At 43.6% G+C, this 18,443-nt stretch overlaps 1 protein-coding gene across 2 annotated transcripts in view; it reads left to right on the plus strand.

Annotated features, from left to right (window-relative positions):
* Positions 1–586: 586 nt before the first annotated feature.
* Positions 587–18,443, plus strand: part of LOC124554124 (ankyrin-3-like) — a 51,706-nt gene continuing 33,849 nt past the window's right edge. Inside the window, exons 1-3 of one of the 2 annotated variants that reach the window (XM_047128186.1) lie at positions 587–666; positions 11,490–11,624; positions 11,747–11,794. In XM_047128186.1, the coding sequence (XP_046984142.1) occupies positions 11,537–11,624; positions 11,747–11,794 (136 nt within the window). In that variant the 5' untranslated portion in view covers positions 587–666; positions 11,490–11,536. The remainder of the gene's footprint in view (positions 667–11,489; positions 11,625–11,746; positions 11,795–18,443) is intronic. The other variant, XM_047128187.1, reaches the window with a different exon arrangement.

The following is an 18,443-nucleotide window of genomic DNA, read 5'->3' on the forward strand; positions in this document are numbered from 1 at the left end:
CATTCACAGGACTGAATGGATACATTCCCCTCTTGACAAACGCTCAGGAACCCGATCACATCTTAATAGCCCCACTAAATCTATAGATCTTAGTCCCATAGAAATGCGAGTCTGCGAGTTCCTGGAACAGCGTGTGATCGCAGCTCACCCCCGAATAGTAGCTCTACAGATGTAGTCATCATTTGGTGCATATCATACGAAATCCGCGTATTTCCTTCGTAGCCGAATGGAGGCCACTGTCAAGGGTACACGCAGTGTTGACGGTATTTGCATCCTCATGGCGTGCTTGTCAGGGGATGGACTGGAACAGGCTCTGATGTGAGCACCCTGCGGTGAGCGGGTACCTGGCTAACACGGAGTCGTACTGGAAGAAGCCGCGAGGTCAGAATGAGCAGCAGGGCGGTTGCCATAATTATCACGTGCCCTTGAGGTCAGTGCTGTGAGGCGTTGCGCAAGAATACTTCCAACGTCGGACGCCGAGGAAGTTTGACCAGGAAGCGCTGGAGGAGGGTGGGGGGGCAAGGGATGAGAGAGGGAGGGGTTCTGGAGCAGAGGGCAGACTGCAGACAGAGTAGTCCGGCAGTGCCCAAGATAAGGATAAAAGGCGGTCTTCGCGACAGCCCACTACACTGGCTGCAGCGGCACAGAACAGAACTCACACATCTGGTAAGTCTCTATGTGTTTCTTCCAGCACTGTGCGACGTGCTGTGCGTATCACTTTCCTCAACTTGACGGTCTCCTGTTCTCAATGTTATCCTCCTTAATATCGGTATCTGTGAAAACGAGACTAGCTAGAGGTGGTACCGAGTTTTAACACAATTTTCTCAATTGTTTCTACGACCTCTAGCGCAACAACTCTTGATATGCATTCCGGTATCGATTCCCGTCATCTACGCATTTCAGCAGCTACTGATTATTACGGCACAGTCGACGTAATGGCGCCACTGGTCACACTAACTATTGTTACATGTTGTGTGCACTAGAAACAGGTTCCCGAGCGCATGCTACTTTCGATGCAAACTTGTCAGATCCGACAACTGAAGGAGTACAGATCTACTGGAATACTGCCGTACAGTCCTCATATACAGGGTGATGCACGAAGATATGCAAATGTTTAGTTACAGAGTTATGGCTAGTAAAAATTTTGCCTGAAATTTAGCAACTTCGCTAATATGAAGATATCGCAAAACTGGATGAGATTAAAGTAAAGCACGATTCCCATTTATTTTGTTGTTATTGGTCTGATGAATCTAATAAAACGTGTCCCAGGCGTGTATCTACAATAGTTTTCCGGAATATCCAGAGAAGCAAAGGCGTAATTTCGTGAAATTTTAAATTTATTAACTACTTGGCCTAATTTGTTTTTTAAATTCCAGACAATTGCAGAAAGTTTTCAACAGAAGTTGTAGAGAATTTAATTTTGGAAAAATTGTGGTAAAAGCGTTAACTGCGTGAATGTGTCACATAATCTGCTTTTATTTATACTACAGCACACGTGAATTCGTGTTAAACCGAAAAAAAAAACGAAGCTCGCTGTTAAGAAACTTGTACAAAGTACATAAAATTTCACAATACAATCACAATAAATGTTCAAAAAGTCTCCACCGAATTCAGTGCGTTTAGCTGCACGTGTATGAACAGATTTTGTTGCTCCTTTCAGTTTCACAGACTTGTTCATAATTTCGTCTATTGCATTCATAATGCAACCAAGTAGTGCCTCACGACTATTGACATTGTCATCATAATCTATGCCTTTCATCCATCCCCATAAACGAAAATCCATTGGTGGTAAATTGGGCAATCTGGGTGGCCACAGACGTGTAGCACCACGACCAACCCATTTCTGGGGAAAATGTTCATTTAAATGTGCAGTATCTGCGCTGGTGAAATGTGGAGGCGCGCCGTCATATTGAAAATACATTTGCAGTCGCGTAGCAAGCGGAATATGTTCGGACAAGTGGGGCATTTCTTCTTGAAGGAATTGTAAATACGACATGCCAGTTAGACGTCCTGGGAAAATGAAGGGTACAATAAAGTGTGTGTTGATTATACCAGACAACAAATCTATGCTAAATCGCTGCTGGAAATTGCGCTGCACTGTTGCTTGTGGGTTTCCTTCAGACCATACGTATTTGTGTAACTGTCGATTAGTTTTTAACCAGTTGCAAAACTCCAAGCGAAGGGCAGGATCTCCCAGGTGTAAATGATGCACTTTTTGTTTATGGTAGACACACACATTATTGTGCTTCAGTGTACATCACACCTTACATTGTGAAATGCCTAATAGTTGAGAGATACGCCGTGCACCGTACACAGGCTACCTTGAACAGCATCCATATCTTCATCATCGTCTTCACGTGTCGAGCTCTCGTACTGATTATAAACGCTAGGTAGAGAACCTGTCTCCTGTAACATTCGAAATACTCCACTAATGATTCGTCCATTCGGAATCCTCCGAGATGGATAACGTCCGCGATATTCGTTAATTTCAGCCGTAGCATTGCCATCACATTTTCCATAAATAAACACTATATCGGCGTATTCATACGTCGTAAATTTCAAAGGCATCCCTATTTCAGAAATAATCTACAAACTACAACAGTTCCTATATGGTTTTACTTAAATACACTGTTCTTATTGTGTTCTTTGATTGAACAGTACAGAAAACTAACTCGTGTAAAGGTTAGGGAACGACTGAAACAACTCATTAATGGTAACCAACAATGACACAAACGTTTCTACATTCTTAATGAAAAGTAAACAAATTTACTTGTATAACAACCTTGCCTTCTCTGGACGTTCCACTGCAGATAGACGTCTGGGTCATGTTTTATTAGATTCAACAGACCAGTAACAACAATAGAAATCGTGCTTTAATTTAATCTCGTACAGTTTTGCGAGCGTGATGCTTGGCTTATGAGCAGCCGCTCGACCACGAGACCCAAGTTTTCTCACCGCCCACCTAAGTCATAGTACTTGCCGTGGATCCTATTGCAGTTTGGAATTCCTGTATGATGGTCTGGGCAGATGTCTGTTTATAACACATCACGACCCTCTTCAACTGTAGGCGCTCTCTGTCAGTCAACAGACGAGATCGGCCTGTACGTTTTTGTGCTGTATCACATTGGAAATAGTGGACCTAGTGATATTTAGGATTGTGGAAATCTCGCATGCAGACGTATGACACAAGTGACACCTAATGACCTGGCCACATTCGAAGTCTGTGATTTTCGCAGAGTGCCCCATTCTGCTGCCTCACGGTCACGAATGACTGCAGATGTCGGTCATACGGAGTTCCTGGCAGTAGGTAGCAAACAATGCACCTAATATGAAAAACTTATGTTTATGGGGGTGTCCGGATGCTTTTGTTGTGGGGGTGTCCGGATGCTTTTGTTCTTGTAGTGTTTGCCTATGACCTCCCATTAAACCCCTGGACCCATATCACCGAAATATGACAAACAAACAAACTACATGACTGTGAGCTTCATCACTGCTTGTCTTGTAGCCTTCCAGGTCGACAGGAGTGGGAATATGGACCATATCGTATTTTGACAGCTCATGCCATATCAGCTGCTCCGTATAATAGGCATGTTGTGTTCATATAGAGGTGGTTCGTCTTAGGAACCTGCTTTGCTGTGATGCCTATTAATCGACTGTACAAAATGGTTTTACAGTGGGTAGGCTATACTGAACAACAGTGTGTTGGGATAAAGTAGAACTGACCTGGTTTATCGATTTTCTTTGCATGACATCAGGGGCACTGATTGGTTTCAAGTCCCTGATGTGTAAGCTGCAATCCACAATATGTTTGTTGTGGGAATATTATCAGCCTGCTTTATCGACATGTTTAGTAATGGCTACATATGTGGGTGGGCATGGCTGGGGAATTTCTAAATGGATAGAGGAGGGGATGGACTGAGGGAGGGACCAGGAAATGATGGACTGGGTAAGTGGAGGCAGGGGGAGATGATAGGAGGCGATGGACCGAGAGAGAAGGAGCAGGAGAAGACATAAAGAGAGATGGGAGTGGGAGGAGGTGAACACTGAGTGGCCGGGAGTAGAAGATGAATGAGGAGAGGCGGCTGGGGTAGATGAGTGGGGGATAGGAGGAGATGGGTAGGAGAGATGGGCAGGAGGAGAGGAAAAAATGTAGGGAAGAAGAGATGGTTCAAAATGGCTCTAAGCACTATGGGACTTAATATCTGAGGTTATCAGTCCTGTAGACTTAGCACTACTTTAACCTAACTAACCTAAGAACATCACACACATCAATGCCCAAGGCATGATTCGAACCTGCGACTGTATCAGCTGCATGGTTCAAGACTGAATCGCCTAGAACCGCTCGGCCACAGTGGTCAGTGAAGAAGAGATGGGTTCGGAGAAGAGGAGGACAGAAAGGTAGAGAGGTGTAGGAGATAATGGAAAGAGAAACGGTGGCAGGAGGAGATGGATAAGAGAAAGAGGCCAGGAGGAAGTGGATAGGGAAGGATGGGAGATGCAAAGGGAGAGGGTGCAAGAGGAAATGGATATATAGAGGGGGCACATTTAGATGGAATAACAGATTGGAGGCAGGAAGAGATGGAGAGGGAGAGTGATGGAAAGGCTATGGACAAAGTGGGGAGGAGGATGTGGACAGTGAGAAAAGGGAAAGGAGAAAATGGAGAGAGGGGGTGGAAAAGATGGACAGAGTGAGAGGGAGGAGGAGGAGATGTAGAGAGAGAAAATAGAGGAGATAATCAGAGGTAGAGGGAGAATGAGATGAACTGAGACAGGGGTTGCAGGAGCCAGATGGATAGTGTAGGTGAGTAGTTGTAAGATGGAAAATGATGAGGGCATAGGACTGGACAGACAGAGGGGTGAGGAGGAGATGGATGAAGACAGTGTGCAGGCAGAGATGTATGCAATATATGTGCCATACAGGTTTGTAAGTGAAATTGTGGGAACAGTGACATACAACTGATCCTCTAAACTGTACATCCATATCACGGACATTATAGTCAGTAAGATTTAGGAATATACAGGCTGATCCAACTTTATAAAGTACCTTGAATCATCGGCACATGGACAACACTGACTCAGGAAATATCTTTCTTATGGAACCCTACTGGCTTTTTGTCCACACAAAGTAATTACTGCTATCGACAGAGGACCTGTAGTTGATTGATTCCATAATTCTAGACCTACAGATAGCTTTTGACACCGTTCCTCACAACCAGCTTCTAATAAAATTACATACCTGTGGAGTATCATCTGTGACTGGATTCGTGAGTTTACGCTATAAGGCTCTCATTATTCATCTCTTGGTGCTCCATCTCTCTTTCCATCCCTCTTTATCCCCATCCATCCCCATCTGCCCCTTTCTCTAGCATTCCCTTCTCTATGTATTTCAACCTCCCCAGACATGTAGCCCCTATTAAACGTGATGACAAAACAAGCTGACAATACTCCCACAACACATCTATAATACTGTGTGGCCTACATGTCAAGGGCTTGAAACCATTTTCTTCTCTTGCTTTATATGTTGTGGTGCTCTGTATGGCGACTGCAGGGTGAACCATCTCAAACTTGCACTGCAAATATTATGGAAATGGGATGTGATATTGACGTGCAGTTTTCACAGAATGAATTGGAAGCCAGAGTCTCGTACTGTTCGTCAATACACAGATTGTAATAATACTTAGAAACTGTATTTTCTGTACCTGCAGTTTTTCAAATGAAACAAATCTTACTGCCAGTAACAAACTAAAAATGGGGTAAACTAGAATTTCAGTGCTGTCTGCTGCAGAAGTCTAGTGCGAGCCAGTTATGGGAAATCACATTGTGAAAAGTTTCCACATTGACACTTCTTTGTGCCATTCAACCTGCATAGTTGTTAGATCGATGTTGTTACGTTGGTTTACAGTGTACTTGTGTGTTCCTTGAGTGCACTGCTATGAGTTAGTAAGTGACAGTCTAAGCAGTATCTCATTTGTGTACAATGGGATTTATTGGTGCAGAAAAAGCTGACATGTTCATGGTGTATGGAGAGTGTAGGAAGAATGCAGTGCATGCGGCAGGAGCCCAATCTCGGCCATCTTCTCAATCAGTTGTGTGAAAATGATAGTGTAACAACTATGGAACGCAACAGAATGAAACAAGTGATGACAGATGCGGGGAAATTAATTTTCTTGCTGTTGTTGCAGTTGATCAACACAGTACCTCCTGTGCAATCGATTGTGGAAGTGGCATGAGTCAGGCAAGTGCCCTACACATTCTCCATCAGCGTAAATTCCATCCCCATTACATCTACCTCAGTCAGTAGCTCCATGGAAACAATTATAAGAATCGTGTTAACTTCTGTACTTAAGCATTACGACTAGTACTCCAGATGTTTCATGTGTCTTCTTTCGTGGTGAAGCCAGGTAAACGGTGAAAACGTGCACTGTTGGTATGTTGACAATCCCCATTGGCTTCCTTGGGTGGAACATCAGTGCCCATGGAGTGAAAACATTTGCTGTGGGATAGTAAACCATCAAATCATAGGCATGAGTTTCATAGATAGAACAATGAATGCGCGCAACTATCACAGCCTCCTAACAAATCATCTCCCACAGGTACTGGAAGGCTTTCCTCTGCGCACAAGGAGGAACCTGTGTTACCAATATGACCGCTGTGCACTACATACTGGGTGGAGTATTACAGCGTGTCTTCACAAATTGTTTCCAAAACGTTGGATTGGATGGCGAGGACCAGTACGTTAGCTGCCCCATTTTCCAGATTTGATGCCTGTTGACTTTTTCTGTGGGGAAAGCTGAATGACGCTGTCTGCAAGGACATACCGACTACACTTGATGATACGCAACGAGTCATAACTGCAGCCTGCTCGGAGATGTTCGACGAAATGCTAGCATGTGTGCAGCAGTCGCTCCATATCAGATAGGAAACGTGTGCTGCCGCTGCTGGTGGTCATTGTGAACACAACCTGTGATGGTCAGTTACCTCGTTACTGCCCAGAATGCACATAACTAGTGCATGCATTTACGTTGTCCTTTAGTGCGTACTACCACAAGTATTGTACAAGTGACAGTGTGGCAACTTTACAAAGTATTTATATTGTAAGCAGCTTGCACTAGAATCCTGCAACAAACCAACCAACATTATAATGTACACTATTTTCAGTTTCTTAATGACAGTAAGCATTGTTCCATTCAAGAAGTGTACCTTTGCACAAAAAATACACTTTACAAATATTATTACGAACTGTTTATTGGCCAACAATACGGAGCCCTGACTACCTGTACGTTCTGTGATAACTGCGCATCAATAGCACTTTCCATCTCCGCAATATTTTCGGTGCAAATTTTATGTTAGTCACCCTGTATGTATACTTTACATTTTCTGTTACGCATATAGCTGCATCCAAGCTGCTGTCCTGGAAACTAGCATGAGTTCTTGCAGTTCCTATGTGACCAACCAGTACATCCGAACATTATGAAGCACCGAGAAGAAAACTATCTATTGACACATAATCAGCAGGGTCTCAGAAAATATCGTTCTTTTAAAACACAACTAGGTCTTTTTACTCACGATGTAATAAGTGCTGTCGACGGGGGATTCCTATTTTTAGATTTCCAGAACGCTTTCGACACCGTTCCTCACAAGCTTCTTCCAACCATGCCTATGGAATATCTCCTGAGTTGTGCGACTTGATTCGTGATTTCCTGTCAGAAAGGTCACAGTTTGTAGTAACAGACGGAAAGACATCGAGTAAAACAGAAGTAATATCCGGCGTTCCCCAAGGAAGTGTTATAGGCCCTCTATTGTTTCTGGTCTGTATTAACGACATAGGAGACAAATTGAGTAGCCGTCTTAGGATCATTGCAGAAGATGCTGTCATTTATTGTCTTACAATGTCATCAGATGACCATACCGAATTGCAAAATGATTTAGATAAGATATCTGTGTGGTGCGGAAAATGGGAATCGACACTGAATAAACAAAACTGTGAAGTTATTCTCATGAGTACTAAAAGAAATCCGCTAAATTTCGATTACGCGATGACTCACACAAATCTGAAGGCTGCAAATTCAATTAAATACTTAGGGATTACAATTACAAATAACCTAAACTGGAACGAGCACATAGATAAGGTTGTGGGTAGAGCAAACCAAAGACTGTGGCAGAACACTTAGAAGGCGCAACAGGTCTTCTAAAGAGACTGCTTACACCACGCTTGTCCGCCGTATTCTGGAGTATTGCTGTGCGGTGTGGGATCCCCATCAGGTGGTACTGACGGATGACACCTGAAAAGTTCAAAGAAGGGCTGCTCGTTTTATATCATCGCGAAATAGGGGAGATAGTGCCACAGAAATGATAAGTAAATCGGAGTGGGAATCATTAAAACAAAAGCGTTTTTCGTCGCAATGGGATCTTCTTATGAAATTTCAATCATCAGTTTTTTCCTCCGATTACGAAAACATTCTGTTGGCACCCACCTACATAGGGAGAAATGATCATCACTATAAAACAAGAGAAATTAGGGCTCACACAGAAAAATTTATGTACTGGTTTTTCCCGCTCACCATTCGAGAGTGGAACGGTTGAGAGACATCTTGAAGGTGATTTATTGAACCCTCTGCCAGGCAGTTTATTGTGAGTAGCTGAGTAATCACGTAGATGTAGATGTAGAACCCTGCATAGCATATGGGGCTCTATCTAGAAAAACCCGTTGACAGGGTACGATTTCATTCCTCTGCTGAATGTACCCCACAGGCATTTAGGAAGCTTGAGAAAGGGGTCACATGTTGCCACTGGGCGCGTCCTGTGGAGCAGAGGACACTCAAGTCGCCCTCTTGTGACGCAGTCGCCATGCAGAGCAGACGCTCCTGTATTTACAGCCTTCTGTCGTAGCTGACCGCACTTTGCCGACTTTTCCCTTCTCTGCTCTGAAACCAGCTTGCTCTAAACGCGCGCTACCTTCTTCTCTCTTTCCTGCACCAGTACTTCACTAACAGACTGATGAACGTCCCTAAACTCCAGCCTGGACAAGACTTCGTGTACTCCGTAGTTTTCAAAATGTAGCAGAATGTTGGTTTCTCTGCCAGTGCTCTTCTCTCGCATTCTTGACACAGTCCACTTCCACAACTGGTGTGATTTGTACAATTATTGTGAATTGGTTTTGACTTTACCGCTATACAGGAAACTGGTAACATTCTGTGTAATGATGTGTAAATGCTTTGTCGTACATAGAGAACGTGAGTGAGTAATGTATGAGGGAGTGCCTGATTTTCTCTTAATATATGCGAGATGACTCATATAAGATTTTGACCTTGAAAATACACAATGTGATCAAAAGTATTCGGACACCTGGCTGAAAATAAGTTACAAGTTCGTGGCCTCTCCATCACTAATGCTGGAATGTAATATGGTGTTGGCTCACCCTTTGCCTTGATGACAGCTTCCACACTCGCAGGCATACGTTCTATCAGGTGGTGGAAGGTTTCTTGGGGAATGGCAGCACATTCTTCATGGAGTGCTGCACTGAAGGGAGATATCGGTTTTTCGGTGATACCTGGCATGATGCCGGTGTTCCAAGACATCCCAAAGGTGTTCCATAGGACTCATATCAGGACTCTGTGCAGGACAGTCCGTTACAGGAATGTTATTGTCTTCTACTGCCGCCTTAGACTCTGCATTATGAACAGGTGCTCGATCGTTTTGAAAGATGCACTAGCCATCCCCGAATTGCTCTCCAACAGTGAGAAGCAATGAGATGCTTAAAATATCAATATAGGCCTGTGCTGTGATAGTACCACGCAAAAAACAAGGGGTGCAAGCTCCCTCCATGAAAAACACGACCACACCATAACACCACCGCCTCCGAATTTTACTGTTGCCACTACACACGCTGGCAGATGACGATCACTGGACATTCTCGATAACCACACCTGCCATCGGCTGGCCACATTGTGTACCGTGTTTCGTCACTCCACGCAACGTTTTTCCACTGTTCAGTCGTCCAATGTTTATGCCCCTTACAGCAAGCGCGGCTTTGTTTGATATTTACCTGCGTGATGCGTGGCTTACGAGCAGCCGCTCGACCGTGAAATCCAAGTTTTCTCACCTCCTGCCTAACTGTCATAGTAGTTACAGTGGATCCTGATGCAGTTCGGAATTCCTGTGTGATCGTCTGGATAGATGTCTGCTTGTTACACATTACGACCTTCTCCAACTGTCGGCAGTCTCTGTCAGTCAACAGACGAGGTCGGCCTGTACGCTTTTGTGCTGTATTTGGCGCTTCACGTTTCCACCTCACTATCACATGTCAAATAGTGGACCTAGGGATGTGTAGGATTGTGGAAATCTCGCATACAGACGTATTATAAAAGTGACGTCTGATCGCCAGACGATGTTCGAAGTCCGTGAGTTTTTGTGAATTTTATATATTAATTTCAGCCAAAATAACAAAGTTGCTCTGTGATATCTGCTGAAGATTGTGAGTATAGTTCTCCAATTACGTGCAGTATAGCCATTCCGATTTTCATCTGAAATCAGAAAGGATTTGATTTTACATTATTAACTTATTTTCTAAGAATATGAGCCTCAATGCAGGTGAAAATAATGAAAATTAAAAACTGTGCAGGCGTGGGAACAATTTACTGTGATTTTCACGTTTTTTTCTCCATTTAGGCGAAGAAAAATACCCGTGAAATCATGACATCTCCACATAAGTTGGTTCATATAATTAGTAGTTTTATACACAATCATACTATCACATTTAATAATGATCGATTGAATACTTTTTGAGTTAGACTGCACGCAAATGTGAAAAAAGTCATTTGGAGATGAACGCGTTTGAGAAATCAATTCTTGGAAACTGGAAATTCATGGAAGTCAACAATAGTGTAAAACGCTTACCAATTGATCTGCGATTCCAGCGCCATATCGTAATCATTCTTCTTCCTCACAGGCTTCATTTTGCGCTTGCTGCAGTGCTTTCCTAGCTTTCCGACTTTCCTTCGATTCAATGAACTACGTCGATTCTGCCGACATACGCGCTGGATACCCATTTGTTCGGCATAACTGAAGCTTTACGTGTCTCCTACAATTCGGAATAAGCCAGCTGCTAAATACGACGCCGAATCAACCACTTATAATCCGGAGTGCAAGTGTTTGGGAGCTAATCACCAAATAGTGGAATTAAAAGTTTCATTAGCATTTTGCGTGTGGCCATCTACACATTTCTCCAGTAATTCATCCCCTGATAAATCTTATATCGGAAGAATTTCCTTCTGTACGAATGCGAATTTTGCTTTGAAATTTTGACGGAGTATTCTTGTATAGTTAGCTTAACCATTTATACTATAAAAACTGGATTTTTCGAACCTCCTAGTGTGGTTTCCCCATTAACCATCATAATCCAAATTAGGTTATTATATTAATTTAGATTTTCAATCCAGTTTCTTGAAAGTAAATGAATTGTGGAGATATATTTACTCATAAATTTACAGATTCTCCAGCAGTTGTTTATTTGGCCTGACAGCATTGTCCTTACATCATGTTCTGCAGAAGCGTTAGTTGGTTCATCTGCATTTTTGTCGCAGTACTCACAGCTGCCGACTATAGCGACTCTCATCCCAGTACAGGTAAAGATTTTACTTGTATAAATTGACGTAAGTCTGTATATGATAATGAATAACCAGTTTTAGTAGGTAATGAAAAACATATTCAATATTTTCATTACGTATTTCATATATTTGTTTTTCAGGATTCCATCCTGTACTCACAGTCTACCACTTTGGAACTGACAATCAGGGTAAGTGTCATTATTTTCCATTACTTCCAGAAACTTTTCATGGTTCAAGAAATTCATGCAGTGCAAACTTATCTCACTGCTAGGCTTATTTGATGATTTAATAACTGATTTGGATCATTTGATTATTATGTGTAAAATCTCTAACTTCACTGTGTTTCTATATTATTGCTTTTGCTTTTATAGTCGGTATGAGTTGGAATAACAGTTTACATATGTGTTACATACGTGCTGGTAGGCCTTGAGAGTGGTAATCATAGCCTTTTTCTGAATTATTTTCATAAAGGTTTAGTGGTCCCATCTAGATCAATATAACACATGAATAGACGAAGCTAAACAGCATCATTTCACATAAGTAGTCGTGGTATACAGGTATTTGACATGTCTTCCAGGATTACGGTAGTACATTGTACACCGCCTTCCATAAATTTATATTGACTACAGAAAAACCTTCTCACGTTCACAATATTTATGCAACCAATTAAAAACAGGAATCTGACAATGGTAATCACCTCAGGAGGTATCCATCTGAAACTGTAATGCTTGTGCTGACTACGTTATATCCCTGTTTCTTATCTGTTTAAATTAACTGAGGTATGGGTTCAAAATTATGGTACGTTTGCTTCCAACGTGTCCTTTCATCAGTGGCAGAATTTTTAAATTAATAGTGGATGTCATCATTGTGGTTCAGCTGAACATTTGCTTTCATGTAAAACAGAGTTCCATAGAACCTTCACATGGGCACAAACAGTAAATTTTGAAGGAGTGTTAAGTATTCCCATCTATATAGATGACTTGTAGCACTTACTCCTTCAATTTATTTTGAACAACATACTAGTTTCTCTTTTCTTGGAAATAATAGTTATTTTAGGAAGACAGGTATGCCTGTAAGAACCAGTTACGTGGCACATGCTACAACTATACCAGTAGCATTATGATTCTCTTGTTAGTAACATTACTAAATCAATAATAAACCAAAAGCCGTCGAGTTACCTCTTCACAGTGTGAGATATGTAATGTTCCCTATTACGATTGTCATCTGAGTGAATGTCCATCAAATTACTGCTATTTACTTTCTGTAACAGTACGTTACAGAAAGTAACTACAAGTTGGTCAACATTTTCGTAGCAGCATGAAGTTGATATCTACACTGTTTCAAAGGAACCACATGGTAAACAAAATGTCATTCAAGAATGGGACGTAATTGATGTCTCTAGATCATAAATTTTAAGTAACCACGTTGGTGTCGTCTGTAAGCATTAATTTAATTTCACACCTAATTAATGCCTGCTGTGTGCAGATTGTTACCAGAAATTCGAAGCATAAGGGGACGCTAGGCTATACAAAAATGTAACTCCTTGTCCGGATGCCTCAGAAACTTCCTGTGATGAGACAAGGTTTTAGCCGGTTAACTGATGAGTTGCTGATTTTGTAACTGCTAATAGCAGGCTGAACAGCACAAAGGCTTTAGTCAAATCACACAAGGTATTTACAAAAAACAATTTCTGTGTCAACGCTCTAAGGTATACACAAATACAAAGATAGGAATATTCCTCTGAAAGCCAAATTATTTTTATTCCTAATTGCAAAGCATTCAATACATTTCATTGTATGAATTAATTATTTTAATAATTTGAGGTTCTCCACATTTGTAACATCCAATTAGAGTTCCCTGGAATTTTGTGTAGGGCACCTTTTTCTAAAGAGTTCATATGATGGTGTATTTCATTTTGATGAAACAAATATTGTGGTGAAGTGTTGCATTAAAACATGAGTGAAATCTATGTATTCCATCTATTTCCCCAGAGTAGGTTTTCAGCTGTTTACATGATGTACTGCCACATCATGTAATGCTTATTTCTGAAGGCAGGATGGTTTGGTTGAGTTACCCAGTGGTTACAGACAGGTGACTCATAACTTTCATGTAAAATATTGGGAGTTAGTTGTTGTAGGATATACACTGCAAGTCTAATGTCAGTGACATTTGAGCATCTCATGTACCTGTTCATTTTGTGTCATTTACCTTCTGCCTAGTCTGATGCACTGTCGCAACTTCCTCCCTGTGCCAACCTCTTACCTTCAGAGTAGAACTGGTTATCTCACGTTCCATGTTGAAAATTCATACCAGGACGTAAAATATTAGAAATATTTTCCTTATGTTTGGTTGTAGTAGACACCTTCGACGGAGGAAAGCCATCTTTCCCTCTGCATGTCTGTCTCTTAAATCCGCCTTACTTTGTCCTTCATCTGTAATTTTGCTTTCAAGGAAGCAAAATTCCTTCATCTATTTTGTGATCCCAGACTTTGACGTTAAATTTAACGCTAATCTCATTTCTGGTATTCTTCATTACGTTAATCTTCCATTTGTTCACACTAAGTACATATTTGCATTCATTTGACTCCCCATTCCATACAACAGACCTTATAATTCTTCCTGATCTTCACTGACAGTAATGTTTTAAGCGAATCTTCCCCATGGCACTTTATAACCATGACTGTTAATCCAACTCCTACATTTGTCTTTTATTTTCATTACGGTTTCCTAAACGTACAGATTAGACAGTGGGGGAGAAACACCGTTTCACTACCTTACACCCTCATTAAGCGCATCTCTTTTCTCATAGTCTTCCGTTCTTATAGCTTCTTTTGTGTTCCTATACATATTATTGTATACCCAAATTTCCGAGTATTTCTAGTCATATCACGCTGTAGAACGCTTTTCCTAGGTCGAAGAATTCTATACAAGTATCCTGATTCCTCTTAACTCTTGCATACATTACCAAGTGGAATGCAGCAATTGTCTTTTGGGTTCTGTCATGTTTCCTATGCACCTACGCTACATCTGTTCTCCAGAACAGAGCTTTCTTTGTGGACCAAAGTCTCCTCCAGCCACTCACCCTCCCACAGATGCAAGACTCTTAAGCTCAACATCGAGGTGATAGCATACAGGAGGATGGCACACCTAATACTTGAGAATCAAGACACTCCTCTTGGCTGCCAGATCTGTCCTTTCGTTCCTCGCAATTCCGATGTGTCCTGGTACCCAGCAAAAGGACACCTAAATGCCCAGTCGTTGTAAATGGAGGAGGGACTAGCTTCCCTGCTGAGTACAAACGTTTCACAGAGTGAAGGGAACTTAGAAAATCGGATGAGACAAGAAATTTATCACTGGAAGAACGTCTCACCTACTCCAATGACCGCAAGATCGCATAAAATTCTGCTTAAAAGACAGTAAACACTTAAGGCAGTATGATCTTGAGGACAAGATCTGTCAAAAAAACAGAGCAACCAACAGGATCCCCCTGTAGCGATACATGCATAAAAACAGCTACACTCCTGGAAATGGAAAAAAGAACACATTGACACCGGTGTGTCAGACCCACCATACTTGCTCCGGACACTGCGAGAGGGCTGTACAAGCAACGATCACACGCACGGCACAGCGGACACACCAGGAACCGCGGTGTTGGCCGTCGAATGGCGCTAGCTGCGCAGCATTTGTGCACCGCCGCCGTCAGTGTCAGCCAGTTTGCCGTGGCATACGGAGCTCCATCGCAGTCTTTAACACTGGTAGCATGCCGCGACAGCGTGGACGTGAACCGTATGTGCAGTTGACGGACTTTGAGCGAGGGCGTATAATGGGCATGCGGGAGGCTGGGTGGACGTACCGCCGAATTGCTCAACACGAGGGGCGTGAGGTCTCCACAGTACATCGATGTTGTCGTCAGTGGTCGGCGGAAGGTGCACGTGCCCGTCGACCTGGGACCGGACCGCAGCGACGCACGGATGCACGCCAAGACCGTAGGGTCCTACGCAGTGCCGTAGGGGACCGCACCGCCACTTCCCAGCAAATTAGGGACACTGTTGCTCCTGGGGTATCGGCGAGGACCATTCGCAACCGTCTCCATGAAGCTGGGCTACGGTCCCGCACACCGTTAGGCCGTCTTCCGCTCACGCCTCAACATCGTGCAGCCCGCCTCCAGTGGTGTCGCGACAGGCGTGAATGGAGGGACGAATGGAGACGTGTCGTCTTCAGCGATGACAGTCGCTTCTGCCTTGGTGCCAATGATGGTCGTATGCGTGTTTGGCGCCGTGCAGGTGAGCGCCACAATCAGGACTGCATACGACCGAGGCACACAGGGCCAACACCCGGCATCATGGTGTGGGGAGCGATCTCCTACACTGGCTGTACACCACTGGTGATCGTCGAGGGGACACTGAATAGTGCACGGTACATCCAAACCGTCATCGAACCCATCGTTCTACCATTCCTAGACCGGCAAGGGAACTTGCTGTTCCAACAGGACAATGCACGTTCGGATGTATCCCGTGCCACCCAACGTGCTCTAGAAGGTGTAAGTCAACTACCCTGGCCAGCAAGATCTCCGGATCTGTCCCCCATTGAGCATGTTTGGGACTGGATGAAGCGTCGTCTCACGCGGTCTGCACGTCCAGCACGAACGCTGGTCCAACTGAGGCGCCAGGTGGAAATGGCATGGCAAGCCGTTCCACAGGACTACATACAGCATCTCTACGATCGTCTCCATGGGAGAATAGCGGCCTGCATTGCTGCGAAAGGTGGATATACACTGTACTAGTGCCGACATTGTGCATGCTCTGTTGCCTGTGTCTATGTGCCTGTGGTTCTGTCAGTGTGATCATGTGATGTATCTGACCCCAGGAATGTGTCAATAAAGTTTCCCCTTCCTGGGACAATGAATTCACGGTGTTCTTATTTCAATTTCCAGGAGTGTATATTGTTGTGGTGCCCAGGTAAAATGTCAGAAAATATGTCATTAAAAGCGAAAGCAGGAGTGTAATCTCTCTTGTAGCGCCCCAAATCTAAAATCACTCTGGGTCTCTCCAGTAACCAAGGCAGCAGGCAGTTAAAATCCTGGATTTGGGGCAGTACTGGCTCCACACTGAGGGACTCCAGCACATGGTGCATGTGGATCGCAAATGGCATTGTGGCTCTTCAACGGTTCGAAATAAGGGGGATGAACAACATTATAGAGTGTGGGTGAAGTTGGAGCTGTGAGGAACTTGCATGCCTGATGCACTAGGTGGAGCTGCTGGTGACCCCCCAGCCTAGCACATAGGCTGGGTATGGGACTGACCCAATAGCAACCTGTGGCCAACTGGAGCCCTTCAAGGTGGACAGCGTCAATTCAAATCGAAAGGTCTCGCCAATGCATAAACCATGCACCCATAGTCCACCCATGAACGCATGAAAGCTGTAGAAAACTTCAATGCTCAGATACACATTGCTGCTGATCAATGCAAGTTCTTTAGCTGTCAGAATCTACATTCCTAAATCAATAGCTAGGGTCCGGGGTCTCTCCCAGGAATGCTGGTCCCCATGTGCCACAATGCATCCCTTGTGCACCAGCTCTCATCTGTGACAAGATTTTAGCTGACATTCCTGATGAAAACCTCCAATAGAATCTTCTGAACCTCAAAGATCCATTGCTCATCTCATGACTTTCTATCATTCGAGCTCCTGAGCAGGCTGCCACAGCAGCAGCTTTTATCGAAGACCTAACTCTGGTACTTGCCACATAACCCAAATTGGAAGCTATGCAACATTGGTTGTAGCCCAAGTCTGGAAAAGTCCTCAATGCCATTTCCACAAGGTGAATTGTGTTACTAGGTGTTAGTGTGCCCCCAAAGCTGAAATTTGCCACACCTCCACCTCTATGTCTGTGGACTGGTGACTGGGCGACACCAAGGAATTTTCTTCCCAGCCATATTTTACAGAAGCGACACTGGTACAGGCTATACTCTTGCAGTCTACTCAGTTGCTTTCTATACAAGCTAAGTTGTAATGCAAGCCAGTCAGATTCCAGACTGACACTGGGTCATCAGCTACAGTAATCGACTGGGCTACACAAGCCATTAAGTCTCCTCCAGGCACCGCTTCACAACAAAGTTATGTAGTTATAGTAACAACACCATTTCTGTTACAGGACATATCTGTTAGAGGCCTTTTCTATAGCAAACGCTACTGTGGCGCCTCAGTAGCTCCAGCTTGGATTCTGAAGGTTGTGGCCCCTTATATCTCAAACCTATCCAGCATAGACTGATTCCATGCTTTGGGGCTTGAGTTCTGCGCCACCTCTGATGCAGTCCAAGCCCTGGGCCTCTTCCTACACCACCTACATCTTGGTTAAATTAGGACCAGTGTTCTGCCAGTGAGCATCCTGGGATTCCATATATACCTTACACCTACTGCAGCTCCAAAATTATTTAAGGTCTGTAGCGTCGAGTTTGCATACCAGGATAAGCATCAACAGGACTTGCAACATCTTCAGGATGAGGGCGTCTTCATCCCAGTAACACACAGCCAATGGGCCCTTCCAATGTCACTGTGGAGAAACCATCAGGCGCTGGCTGCATTTGTGGTGCCTTCCAGGACACTGTGAATGCCCAGTCTGTAGTCGTCAGGTATACCACTCCCATGCTTCAGGACACTGTTTACATCTCGCGGGGTCTATGGTATTTGCCAAAAATGACCTTCATTATGCTTATTTGCCAAAAATTACCATCATGATGTTATCTCCACCTCACACTGCGTAACGGCTCCCAGGAGACTGTAATCATAACCATCAGAGCCACTCCTTTTGGATTGCTCCAATACACATAGCTTCCCTTT

This window comes from Schistocerca americana, chromosome 11, assembly GCF_021461395.2.
Source record: "Schistocerca americana isolate TAMUIC-IGC-003095 chromosome 11, iqSchAmer2.1, whole genome shotgun sequence".
In the NCBI taxonomy this organism is placed as follows: domain Eukaryota; kingdom Metazoa; phylum Arthropoda; class Insecta; order Orthoptera; family Acrididae; genus Schistocerca; species Schistocerca americana.